Source organism: Drosophila kikkawai, chromosome X (genome assembly GCF_030179895.1).
Source record: "Drosophila kikkawai strain 14028-0561.14 chromosome X, DkikHiC1v2, whole genome shotgun sequence".
Lineage (NCBI taxonomy): Eukaryota > Metazoa > Arthropoda > Insecta > Diptera > Drosophilidae > Drosophila > Drosophila kikkawai.
In genome coordinates, this window is record NC_091733.1 from 27467940 (window position 1) to 27481698 (window position 13759).

Sequence of the window (13759 nt, forward strand, 5' to 3'; positions counted from 1 at the left end):
TGTTAAGCTTAGAAAAACGAACTCAGAACCGCTTTCCGAATTGATAAGAAATAAAACAGAAGAAAGCTTAGAGTATGCAGATTTATTAACCCCATAAAAACTAAGACAAAACGCTGCCGATTTATAAACCTTACAAAATCCGAATTGATATTAATGCCTTTTACGATATTCTTAAGTTTTACGTTTTCGAAAATGCCCTTATAAAATGATTATCCTATTCAAATTCATCATTTGAATCGGTCAACACCTGTGGAAATTTTCCTGAGGGCTTATACCCCAAACCAAAAACCGGTGCAACGGTTGTGGTCGAGGCAGCCACATCAACATATGCACCAGGGAAATTGTCCAGCTTCTGGGCCACGTCCTCCACGCGGCAACACTGAACCAGGCCGTAGGCGGGGAACTCATGGAGGCTGGCGAACAGAGTGCCCTTCAGCCAGGGCACCTGGTCGCACATCGAGGAGCACAGGGCACTCGAGTTGTCGCTGCGGAACTGCCAAGAAAACATCCAAATAGTTAAAATTCTAGGCCGAAACTCGGGTACATACGAAAGGTGAATTGTGGCCGATGAGGACAAACTCGTCTCCGGCTCCTCCTGTGGACTCCAGGGCGCGCACATGCGCCCAGATGTGGGCGGGCACCGGCAGAAAGGTGCCATCACTGAGTTCAATGATCATAGAGCTACTGGGACTCACGGCAGCCACTGGTAACTGCAGCGTCCCGGAGACGCCTATTCGGACGTCGAAGTCATCGCCAGCATCGGTGGCCATGCGCATAGCCGATAGCCAGTGAGCCCAGTTGCCGGAGCGCAAAACTCGCAGCCAGACGGTGCCCAGCATGTCCTCGTAGCCACCCAGCTGTTGCTCATCCTGGGCCAGGCTGGCATACTGGAAGGCATTGCTGACAAACAGCGATGCCACTTTCTTTTCCGTTGACATGAAGGAGTCTATATCACTCTGGCTGCTCAAGCAAAAAAATTAATAATAAAAAATTACGAATTATAAATTGTTTTCAAAGACATTGACTATTTAGTATAGAAACTACATTATTCATCAATATATATAACACTAATCTAATGCGATCTCAACTCACCTGATGCTTCTGATAAGATTTTTGTTGTAGGTCACATTTATGTCCAATCCCAGCTGATACAGCTGGCCAACTTGGGTCTGTAAACGGAAGATTAAATAAGGCAAGGAAAATATATATATATATACCGCTCTTACCGTCTCCATAATTCGATTCTTTGGGATGGTCGTGTAGCCAAAATATTTTTGCTTAGCTTCCAGGATGTCATAGCATAGGGCGGCGTTTTTTAGGGATCCGATTTCACCGAAATCGTAGCCCAAAACAAGGGTCATATCCTTTTCGCAATTCGGCAACTTGATTCGACTCTCAAACATTTGATAAACTCTATTCAGGCAGTGGATACTTCTTAGATAGTTATCCTGGTGTTCATCAAGAGAATAAAACCAACCATTTGAATCGCAACGCAAAGTTATTTTTGTTTTAGAAGTTGTTCTGGTTTGGTCTCCATAACGTCTAAAAAATCACATAAAATATTTTATTATCATTTAACACAGTTCTCTTTAAAGTTGTAACCCTTGACAATGTTGTATCATTCCACAGTACAAAAGCATAATCAATAAATAAACAAACCCGTATTTGTAAGAGAATCCGCCCCCGCAATGCAGCTCAATATCATCGCCATCTTCTCGTTCGTATTCACTGGCTTTGGCGTTGACGAAACTTTTTGAACCGAAAGTAGTAACAACCAAGGGCGCAGGACTTAAGGTTGGAATCGAACAACTTCCTTTTACATCCTGCGGCAGTCCACTAAGAACGAAGAGTCCCAGTAATAGGGCAAGTAACGGCAGCATCACGACGGATTTTACTTTTCAACTGAATATATTCTCAACGGGGAGGCCCCTTATATAGGCGCCAATACTGCTGATTCTGCAGAAATCGGATCACTACGATTACAGAGCAGGGTCTCCTCTGCATAATCATGCGGCGACAGTAGCGATAACCCAAGGGATCAGTTGTAATGGCAACAAACTCAGCGAAATATATTAAAAGAACGATCTGAATAAAAAGACTTCTTCCAATACAAATTGCTAGATTAAGAACCAATCTTAATATATAAATATTAATAAATAATAAAAATAAAATAAAATCAAATGAAGTATAAGCTTGTACTTAAGCTGATTAATCAGTTGCTCCTCATTCAAGCTGTAAATAATGGGATTCCCCGTTTTGCTATTTACATTATCAGAATTTTTCTATAGCTTGCTGATAAGAAAATCTACATTTTCCTCGGGCAAACGAGCTGTTTTGATAATGGCCTGTACTCACCTAGGTAAATAAATTATTGAATAAATAAAATCATTAATTGAATTAATTAAATAAGTAAATAAAATAATAAATTGAATTAATTAAATAAATAAATAAAATAATAAATTGAATTAATTAAATAAATAAATAAAATCATAAATTGAATTATTGAAATAAATAAATAACATAATAAATTGAATTAATTAAATAAATAAATAAAATAAACTTTTTCAAGTATTATCAAAGAAATTACTGTACCTGATTGAAGACCTTTTACTCTATAAATAATTTATAATTTTTTTTCCAACTAAGTATGCAGATTTATTAACCTCATAAAAACTAACACAGAACAGTTTTCCGATTTAAAATTAATGCATTTTTGGCAGAGTTATGATATTTTTTAATATAAAAAATCAGAGTTTATAATACAAAATAATATTTTTTTAAGTGAAGGAGTCATTTCCGACCCCATAAACCATATATATTCTTGATCAGCATTGAAAGGAGAATCGTTTAAGCCATGTTTGAGGGAAATCAAATTTTTAGCCATTTTTGCTAAATGTGACCTAAATTTTTTTTTCCAACTAAGTATGCAGATTTGTTAACCTCATTAAAACTAACACAGAACAGTTTTCCGATTTAAAATTAATGCATTTTTGACAGAGTTATGATATTTTTTAATATAAAAAATCAGATTTTATAATACAAAATAATATTTTTTATAGTGAAGGAGTCATTTCCGACCCCATAAACCATATATATTCTTGATCAGCATTAAAATACGAATCGTTTAAGCCATGTTTGGAGGAAATCAAATTTTGAGCCATTTTTGCGAAATGTGATAAGGGGTTACATCATTAAAATTCTCAATTTTTGACCTAAATTTTTTTTTCCAACTAAGTATGCAGATTTGTTAACCTTATAAAAACTAACATAACACCGCTTTCCGAATGCAAATTAAGGCATTTTTGACAGAGTTATGCCTATTCTAGTTTTTAATTTGCTATTTTTCTCATTTCAAATTCCATCGTCATCGCCATCGCTCATTAGTACCACCCACCCCGGACAAGAAGCAAGGAAAAGGACCAGCGCAAATATTGACCAACATTTTTTTTTCTAACTAAGTATGCAGATTTATTAACCTCATAAAAACTAACACAGAACAGTTTTCCGATTTAAAATTAAGGCATTTTTGGCCGAGTTATGATATTTTTTAATATAAAAAATCAGAGTTTTTAATACAAAATAATATTTTTTTAAGTGAAGGAGTCATTTCCGACCCTATATACCATATATATTCTTGATCAGCATTAACAGGCGCATTTTTCTAGACATGTCCCGAAGAAATCGATTTTTTGGCCATTTTTGCGAAATTTGATAAGGGGTACCATCATTAAAATTCTCAAAAATTACGAAAAAATGAAATTACAAAGAACCCAAAACGTAGTATGCAGTTTTGTTAAGCTTAGAAAAAGCAACTCAAAACAGGTTTCCGAATTGAATTTCATGCGTTTTTGGATGAATTATGAACACTTGAAAATGAGGTTTTTTTCTGGCTGAGTTATGAACGTTTGAACATTACTTTTTTGCTTCTTATTGTTTAAAAAATTCTTTAAAAATTCCAGATAAGTATTTCAGTAAAACTGAGTAAGCAGCTTTGTTAAGCGTAGAAAAACGAACTCAGAACCGCTTTCCGAATTGATAAGAAATAAAACAGAAGAAAGCTTAGAGTATGCAGATTTATTAACCCCGTAAAAACTAAGACAAAACGCTGCCGATTTATAAACCTTACAAAATCCGAATTGATATTCAGGCCTGCTCCGGTAATCGTAAAATTTTTTCGATTTCGTTTTGGGCGAAAACGAACCGTTTTCGTTTTTAGCTGCTCCGGTTTTCGGCAAATTTCTGCTATCGGATGTTTCGTTTTCTCATTGTTTCTCACTGCTCAAGCAGCTAACTTGTGTTGTTGGTAATAAGCAAACAACGTAAAGTACTGCCTATTATATTTACAATTGCCCCTTTTCTAAGCCAGAAAAAGGCAAAAAAATGGTAGAATTAAGCAAATCCAGGCACCTAAGATGCTGCCACACTTTTCACAGTTCTAATTCCGGTGGTCTTAAATAATTATTTGGTTAATTTGGACCATTTAAGTAATCACATTAAATAGCATTATTTATAAACAACCATTTTGGCGGTCCTTTAAAGTTATTAATGTATTCATTTATATTTTATAAGTATTTTTAACTGGATGTTTCGTTCCACCAACAATATGGCAACCTTGGCGATAACTTTTTGCGGTGAACTTATCGACCTATCGCCAAACCGAGAAAACTGGTTGAACACGGCAAAAATTTTGTTGTCAAATCTGAGGAGGGGTCAGAAATAAATTTTTTATAAAATAACTAAGTGCCAGAATGATCTTGTGGTGGTGTGGAATAAACATCAATAGACCACTGAGTAAACTATTTTTTTCCTTTTGTAAATAAGATCTGATTTCATTTAAAAAAAGCCATTTACTTTTCATTCCGGCCAGAAAAAGGTGCCCGTTTTTCAAATCGAAAAAATCTTTCGATTTCGATTTCCGGAGCACCAATTTCTCGTTTTCAAAAACGAAAACGAAAAATTCTTGCCGCTTTCGATTACCGGAGCAGGCCTGATAAATGCCTTTTTGGCCGATTTACGATATTCTTAAGTTTTACGTTTCCGAAAATGCCCTTATAAAATGATTATCCTATTCAAATTCATCATTTGAATCGGTCAACACCTGTGGAAATTTTCCTGAGGGCTTATACCCCAAACCAAAAACCGGTGCAACGGTTGTGGTCGAGGCAGCCACATCAACATATGCACCAGGGAAATTGTCCAGCTTCTGGGCCACGTCCTCCACGCGGCAACACTGAACCAGGCCGTAGGCGGGGAACTCATGGAGGCTGGCGAACAGAGTGCCCTTCAGCCAGGGCACCTGGTCGCACATCGAGGAGCACAGGGCACTCGAGTTGTCGCTGCGGAACTGCCAAGAAAACATCCAAATAGTTAAAATTCTAGGCCGAAACTCGGGTACATACGAAAGGTGAATTGTGGCCGATGAGGACAAACTCGTCTCCGGCTCCTCCTGTGGACTCCAGGGCGCGCACATGCGCCCAGATGTGGGCGGGCACCGGCAGAGAGGTGCCATCACTGAGTTCAATGATCATAAGGCTACTGGCGTTGCAGGGACCCACGGCAGCTACTGGTAACTGCAGCGTACCGGAGACGCCCATTCGGACGTCGAAGTGACCGCCAAGATCGGTGGCCACGCGCATAGCCGATAGCCAGTGAGCCCAGTTGCCGGAGCGCAAAACTCGCAGCCAGACGGTGCCCAGCATGTCCTCGTAGCCATCCAGCTGTTGGTCATCCTGGGCCAGGCTGGCATACTGGAAGGCATTGCTGACAAACAGCGATGCCACTTTCTTTTCCGTTGACATGAAGGAGTCTATCGCACTCTGGCTGCTCAAGCAAAAAAATTAATAATAATAAATTGCAAATTATAAATTGTTTTCAAAGACATTGACTATTTAGTATAGAAACTACATTATTCATCAATATATATAACATATATATATATTCATCAATATATATATATAACACTGCGATCTCAACTCACCTGATGCTTCTGATAAGATTTTTGTTGTAGGTCACATTTATGTCCAATCCCAGCTGATTCAGCTGGCCAACTTGGGTCTGTAAATGGAAGATTAAATAAGGCAAGGAAAAAATAATATGTATATATACCGCTCTTACCGTCTCCACAATTCGATTCTTTGAGGGGAAGGTCGTGTAGCCAAAATATTTTAGCTTAGCTCCCAGGATGTCATAGCATAGGGCGGCGTTTTTCAGGAATCCGATTTCACCGAAATCGTAGCCCAAAACAAGTGTCATATCCTTTTCGCAATTCGGCAACTTGATTCGACTCTCAAACATTTGATTAACTCTATTCAGACAGTGGATATTTTGTACATGCTGATTCTGGGATTCATCAACATTATAAAAATGATCACTTGAATAGCAACGCAAAGTTACTTTTGTTTTAGAAGTTGTTCTGGTTTTGCCATAATATCTAAAAAATCACATAAAATATTTTATTTTCATTTAACACAGTTCTCTTTAAAGTTGTAACAAGGTTGACAAGGTTATATAATTGTACAGTAGAAAAGCATAATCAATAAATAAACAAACCTGTCATAGTAAGAGAATCCGCCCCCGCAATGCAGTTCAATATCATCGCCATCTTCTCGTTCGTATACACTGGCTTTGGCGTTGACGAAACTTTTTGAACCGAAAGTGGTTATAACCAAGGGCGCAGGACTGAAGGTTGAAATCGAACAACTTCCTTTAATTTCCTGCGGCAGTCCACTAAGAACGGAGAGTCCCAGTAATAGGGCAAGTAACGGCAGCATCACGACGGATTTTACTTTTCAACTGAATATATTCTCAACGGGGAGGCCCCTTATATAGGCGCCCATACTGCTGATTCTGCAGAAATCGGATCACTACGATTACAGAGCAGGGTCTCCTCTGCATAATCATGCGGCGACAGTAGCGATAACCCAAGGGATCAGTTGTAATGGCAACAAACTCAGCGAAATATATTAAAATAACGATCTGAATAAAAAGACTTCTTCCGATACAAATTGCTAGATTAAAAACCAATCTTAATGTATAAATATTAATAAATAATATTAATATTGTAGTAAAATAAAAATAAAATAAAATCAAATGAAGTATAAGCTGTACTTAAGCTGATTAATCAGTTGCTCCTCGTTCAAGCTGTAAATAATGGGATTCCCCGTTTTGCTTTTACATTATCAGAATTTTTCTATAGCTTGCTGATAAGAAAATCTACATTTTCCTCGGGCAAACGAGCTGTTTTGATAATGGCCTGTACTCACCTAGGTACATAAATCATTGAATAAATAAAATAAATAAATGATAAATAAAATAAATTAAATAAATAAATCAAATAATAAATTGAATTAATAAAATAAATAAATAAAATAATAAATTGAATTATTTAAATAAATAAATAAAATAAACTTTTTCAATTATTATGAAAGAAATTACTGTACCTGATTGAAGACCTTTTACTCTATAAATAATTAAAATTTTTAATTTAATTTTTAATTTAAAAAAAAACATAAAAAGCTTCAAAAACCCTTTCAAAATCCAAGTAAATTCTTGTTTTTTTTTTTTAATTTTCTGGAATTTTATTCTTTTTTATTGCTTTTTACTCTCCGCCCTCGACTTATGTGTGTGTGTGTGTGTGTGTTAAAGAATGTTCGAACGAAAGAAGTGACAAAGAGAATGAGAGACAGAGACAGAGAGAGAGAGAGAGGGAGAGAAGGGGATAGAGAGCAGCAGGCCTCCTTATCAGTGCAAAGGAGATGGCGGACGAAAGGATAAGGATATTTTCAAAGCACTTATCACCGTGCCATTCCGTTTCATTGCCCTCCGCTTCGCTTCATTCCGCATCAAGTGTTTTTACAGCTATAAGTACTTAGCCTAAAATCCCTACAGAATGTGCCAGCGATCGCATTTAGTTTTTTTTTTTTTGTTTTTCGTTTTCATTCATAATTTGCTGTATTTTTGTGGTTGTGTGTTGGATGTGTGTGTGTGTTGTTGGTTGGTTTGTTTCTAGCTTAAAACCTATGCAGGACAAATCAAGGATATATTTACTTTTAAAACTAAAAGGTTACAACTTTAAAATAAAGGACACAGAATTAAAACAAAAGGATCATTAAGGTAAGTTGGTGATGCTTTTTTAGAGAGAATTTGGAGAGGTGATGGTGGCATATATGAGGCGATAATGTTCTCCTTGTTTTCTATAATCTAATTACATAAATTATGCTAGGATATAGCTCATGTGTGTGTGTGTGTGTGTGTGTTAGAAGAAAAGAGAACTACATAAATTACTTAGAAGATGGTTTGCGTTTCCCCCATTTCTCTTGGTTGCTTCTGGTTTGTATTGTTTCCTGTTTCTACATGCTAGTTCCTTCGGCCGACAGTTGCTATTCTGTCACCAAAGTGTGTGTGTGGTTTAAATAATCGTATATATGTATATGGTAACTGGATGCACATTTCTTTGGAGTGGTTCTTCCTTGCCGATCTCCTCAAACGATCTCTACCGGAATAACGCCTTAGCTTTCTTGCTCTCGTTTTTTGTGTTTTTTTGTTTCCTAATTTTCGTCTTCTCCTTTCTTTTGTTCAGATCAGTGTAAAATTTCATAGCGCGCCTGCTCCAGCATAGCTCCCGATCCACGCCATCCATCTTTTGTCCTATCGTTTATCTTAATCTTTCTCCACCTCCCCTTGGTTTCCGTTTCCGTTCGCGTCGTTCTACTGCTTCTGCTGCCTCTCCGGCTTCTGCTTCTGCTCCTGGTTGATTAGCTAGTCCATGGAACTCGGCCTTATGCCTCTCATAATCTCTTCAGCATGCGCTTCTTCTCCTTGAGCAGCTTCTCCTTCTTCTTGTCCTGCAGTTTTTTGTCCAGGCCCGCATGCTTCTTTGTCGAGGGTCCATCATCGTCTTTGGCATCGCCAGCAGCGCCCGCACCGCACTTGGCCGGCTAGAGTTAAAGAAAATAATTCAAAATACACATAGTTTTTTTTAAAGATATTTTGCAGATTCTACCTGGGCGTGAATCTCCGTCATCATGCGCGCTCGCTGCGAGTAGTCATCATAACGCTCCAACAACATTTTGCCAGCCTCCTCATTTAGCGCCGACTCCGGATTCGGTACAATCAGCAGGCATTTGATGGTGAGCAGTATGTGCTTAATGCCCAAATCCGGCTTCCAATCCTTCTTCAGTGTGTTCACACAAATCTCACCATTGGCGGCCACATTCGGATGAAAGATCTTGGTAAGGAAATACGCCTTTGGCGGCGTCTGTGGGAAATCTTTGTTCAACGTCAGCTTGACCCTAAAGATGCCGGCGGCATATGGAGTGCCGGCTGGACCATCGATTAGAGCCTGGACATCTGTCACATCACTCTCGTTGATCAGCACCTTGATGCCCTCTGGCGGCGTGGTCTCCATCTCCTGCAGTTCCCGCATCACCTGACGTATCGTCTGCGGTGACAGGTTTTCCACATTCGAGTATTGCTGTAAATATGAATCAATAAAATGGATTAGTTTTGGTTTCTTTAAGAGGGGGAAACACTTAATGAATAATAAAGAGTAAACATAATTGTTTTATTTTTAGAGAAACTGTTAAGAATAGAGCTCGAAAGAAAGGTCCTAGAAGTATCTGCCCATAACCTAAAATAGTTTTTCCTGTTTTTAAGTTAAAGTAGACCTCATTGGGATAATTAGGGAATCGCTAGCTTATTGCATAGCTTCCAGGCTTTGGGTATATGTAAATGGGGAATCTGCTTTTGCTGCCCTTGTTTAATATTTTGTTTACTTTACCGAACTCATGGTGCCTGCAGTTTCAGTTCCAATTCCACTTCCTGCTGCTGCTGCTGCTGCTCTTGCGCCCGTGTGTGTGTGTGTGTGCGTCAGTGCGTGCTTGTACGTGTATGTGTGTGTGTCTCAAGGTTTCGCGTCAGCTTATTCCTGCAGCTGAGCTACCGAGTGCTTCGAACGTCGCAATTTCACCGCCCGCCTTACGGACGCTGGAGAGGACGCCTGCCTCTTGTTTCTTTCAGCTGCGTCGTGATCACACTGGGCTTTTCCTAGTCCCACCTTCCGTTGTTTGTGTTTTCCTCGGCTGTTTTCCCACGCTCCGCGTTGGTGGACTCGTCGAGCACCCTCGAATTGGTCGTGTTTTGATTTCAATCAACTGGCAATTAGGTTTTAGATTTGTTATTGTTTTGAAATCGAACCCGTTGTTGTTGTGAGGGTTTTTTAAACAAATTCCCAATTCATTTGCACACTTCACGCTCAACAACAACACACAAAAACAGTTTCCCATTTACAGAAACCCTCGTCTTGAGCGATGCCCTACCTGTGGGGAGTATGCGAATAGCTCGGGTCGTTTGCTTCAACTGGATTATTAAACACTTTTAAACTTGATTTAAAAGAAATTTTTAACTTTAAAAATTAGTAAATAATATAGTGGTAGATATGCAGTAATTAATTATTTGTAAAGTTGGCAGTTACAGCTTAATATAAGACATTTTTTCAACTGTAGCGCATTGCTAGGTCCACATGGCCAAAGCAAACAAAGTGTCTCTACACTAATGCGCCGTTCAGGGCTGCTCAGACTCTATCGATATATCGATAGACAGCCATTAGCTTCGGTGGGGCTTGTTTTGCAGTTTATATAAAGTCAAGTTAATTAAATCCGGCTTATTTAACTAATAATTAGCCTGGCATTAATTGTTTCAATAATAATTTGGAATTATTCAGCACTAGCACTACAGCTTGACATATCGATAAAAGTATATTTATACCGTGCCGATAAATAATACCAAACACTCGCCCGAACGAGATTTAATACCATCCACCTCCATCCATTTCTTTTATTTAATTAGTTTTTAATTTAGACTTCTAACTCTAATTTATTGGCCTCGCAGCCTTTTAATTTCGGTGCCCCCATCGCCCATCGGTTCGTTTCGGTTTCCATCGTCCGGATCCAGAAAGATCAGCTCGGTTTTTCACAAGCAGAGAAACTGAACTTGGCAACTTTGGGTGTTGTGTGTGAAAATTGCGTGGAACGGTGCAAGGAAAAATGTCAAAGAACAAGATAAACACAACCACTGCCACGGCGGCCACTGGGGAGACGATTCTAATCGAGGTGAAATCGAAGGTGAGTCCCGGCTTCGCGTCCGTGTCCCTACACCGCCAGAGAATCCCACGCGCCGCCCCCTCCGCCATCCACGCCCCGATGCCGCCGCCTGAGCTGCTGATTCATGCGCATAGAAATTGGATTTCAATTGCTTCTGGGATGTGTGTGAAACTGGAGGCCACGATATTGATATATCAAACCTTGGCGCAGCTCAAAACGACAACTACCTGTGGAGTTTGATTGATTATTCCGTGGGAAGGGAGGGAGGAGAGATAGAAAACCCACCCCAAAAAGTCTAGTTATTACATCTTGATCATCTTCTCCTAGTTCGATGCCGAGTTCAGGCGCTGGAGTTTCAAGCGGAATGAGACGGAGCAGAGCTTCGACAAGTTTGCTGGCCTCATTGAACAGCTCCACAAGCTGGCCAACATACAGTTTCTCATTCTGTATATCGATCCGCGGGACAATGATCTGCTGCCCATCAACAACGATGATAACTTTCTCCGGGCTCTGAAGACGGCACGTCCCCTGCTAAGGGTAATAGTCCAGCGGAAAGGTGTGTACAAAAACCTTCCTCCTTTGACAGGTTCTTATATCTTTCTCTCCTAACCCACAGATGACCTGAACGAGTATTCTGGCTTTGGAACGATGAAGCCGCGTAATCTTATAGGCAGCATTCTAATGGGACACACGCCCGTAAAGACCAAGGCCCCATCGATATCGATACCCCATGACTTTCGTCAGGTGTCGGCCATTATTGATGTGGATATAGTACCAGAAACGCATCGGAGAGTGCGTTTGCTTAAGCATGGCAGCGACAAGCCGCTGGGATTCTACATTAGGGATGGCACATCCGTAAGGGTAACGGCCAGCGGTTTGGAGAAGCAGCCGGGCATTTTTATATCCCGTTTAGTGCCGGGCGGTTTGGCCGAAAGCACCGGTTTGCTGGCCGTCAACGATGAGGTAATCGAGGTGAATGGCATCGAGGTGGCTGGTAAGACGCTTGACCAGGTCACCGATATGATGGTGGCCAATAGTTCCAATCTAATCATTACCGTAAAGCCGGCAAATCAGCGAACGCTGACCTCGACACATCGCGGCTCCTTTTCGCGGAACAGCCAGTTGTCGAGTGGATCGCATCACACTAATAATACAAACACCTCCGATGAGATTGAGCATGACGATCAGGATGATATCGTTGATCTTACGGGGGTGACACTTGACGAGAGTCCCACAGCCACTGGCAATCACAATCACAATCAAGCGGCATCATTGCAGCCATTATCCTCATCACCCTCGTCGCATCACCAGCAGGCAGCCTCCAATGCGTCAACGATAATGGCCAGCGATGTCAAGGATGGAGTGCTGCATTTGTAGGATTAGCCTAGCCATCATCATAAGCATCATTTTTGTGGTCATTAGATTGGAAAGTCGAGTCAATCTTGTAAAGTTATGCCAGCTAGGAATCGCTTGAATCCGCTGCTCAACGCCGGCTTTTGGTGAGGAGTATCTGTAAGGAGAATATCCTTGTTAATCATATCCCTTAAAGGCGGCGATCCCATTATTATTTGTGCAGAGTTTCCCCCTCATAAACATTCCACACAATTATTCATTTGCACGTTTTTTTGAATGCAGTTCCAGTCAGTTGTCCCCGAAAGATATATTTATATATTTTTGTGTGTGTGTGTGTGTATTTAAATTTGTAAGATTTACGTCTTGTTATTATTAGAGTGAGACGGAGCATCAAATGCAGAAGGCAGCCAGAGTGAAAGAGATAGAGAGAGAGAGGGAGAGAAATTTACTTAATTATTAATTTAAACAACAAAGATCATTATACACAAAAGCACGACTAATTTATAACCAAAAAAAAAAAAAACATTCCATTCGATGTAGCAGAATCTATATATATTTTTTTAAATGTGTGAGACAATTTATTAAACTCGGTGTACTTTTTATCCCAGCTTCATTTTGTTTATTATTTTAACTTAATATATATACTTTATATTTTTTTGTTTTATTTTTGTTTACTTGTCGTCCTTTTTTTATTTGTATTTTTTCTTTTCAAATTATTTTATAAACAAAAACCTTATAAAATAAATTGAAAGTAAAAGTATACTATATAATATTGTCCCAATACTCGTTCAATTTTGTTTGTTGTAAAAATTGTAAAAAAAAGACACAAAACTGTGGAGACAAAGTTAACAAATAACAAAAAAACGAAAAACACCAACAGCGCCTTCGCCTTCAAGAGAGCAATTTCGAAACTTTTTTATAATATACATATATATACAAGAGAATATTATACAAAATCTATATAAAAAACACACGTATCTACGTAGATCTAATTGTAAAGTCTGTGTACGCTTTAGTCAACAAAATCAAAACAAATCGAGCAAAGACACTGCTAAGGCACTCACCTACAAGTACTAGATAGCAAGCGAATCTGAAAACTAAGATGCGTAACGTAACCCAAAACACCCTCATTTCCCTCAAGAACAAGAGCGAACCTTGTGTATCCCAAAACTACCCCCTATATCCATATATACGAAAAGTAAGCAACAAGCGAAAAAAAAACTTATATATTTTGATGTATGTATTATTATTTTTTAATAAATCATAAGTGAGCCCTGTAAAAAGAGTTGTGGGTGTGTTTTTTATTC

At 39.1% G+C, this 13759-nt stretch overlaps 4 protein-coding genes across 4 annotated transcripts; 1 reads left to right on the plus strand and 3 right to left on the minus strand.

Moving 5' to 3' along the window:
- Nucleotides 1-67: 67 nt before the first annotated feature.
- On the minus strand, nt 68-1902 carry LOC108076096 (uncharacterized). The gene is made up of 5 exons (XM_017168819.2): nt 1660-1902; nt 1227-1542; nt 1093-1169; nt 549-960; nt 68-493 (listed from the first exon to the last, which is right to left on the minus strand). The coding sequence occupies exons 1-5, from the start codon at nt 1878-1880 to the stop codon at nt 215-217; spliced, it is 1305 nt and encodes a 434-aa protein (XP_017024308.1). The 5' UTR covers nt 1881-1902; the 3' UTR covers nt 68-214.
- Nucleotides 1903-4059: 2157 nt separating this feature from the next.
- LOC108076095 (uncharacterized) lies at nt 4060-6789 on the minus strand. The gene is made up of 5 exons (XM_017168818.3): nt 6550-6789; nt 6115-6430; nt 5978-6054; nt 5400-5820; nt 4060-5344 (listed from the first exon to the last, which is right to left on the minus strand). The coding sequence occupies exons 1-5, from the start codon at nt 6768-6770 to the stop codon at nt 5066-5068; spliced, it is 1314 nt and encodes a 437-aa protein (XP_017024307.1). The 5' UTR covers nt 6771-6789; the 3' UTR covers nt 4060-5065.
- A 1111-nt stretch (nt 6790-7900) lies between these two features.
- On the minus strand, nt 7901-10290 carry LOC108076078 (ubiquitin-conjugating enzyme E2 S). Its single transcript, XM_017168789.3, has 3 exons — nt 9779-10290; nt 9002-9472; nt 7901-8936 (listed from the first exon to the last, which is right to left on the minus strand). Exons 1-3 carry the CDS (start codon nt 9785-9787, stop codon nt 8787-8789), a joined length of 630 nt encoding a protein of 209 aa, XP_017024278.1. The 5' UTR covers nt 9788-10290; the 3' UTR covers nt 7901-8786.
- A 499-nt stretch (nt 10291-10789) lies between these two features.
- Nucleotides 10790-13737, plus strand: par-6 (partitioning defective protein 6). The gene is made up of 3 exons (XM_017168788.3): nt 10790-11120; nt 11427-11655; nt 11716-13737. The coding sequence occupies exons 1-3, from the start codon at nt 11043-11045 to the stop codon at nt 12474-12476; spliced, it is 1068 nt and encodes a 355-aa protein (XP_017024277.1). The 5' UTR covers nt 10790-11042; the 3' UTR covers nt 12477-13737.
- Nucleotides 13738-13759: the final 22 nt, after the last annotated feature.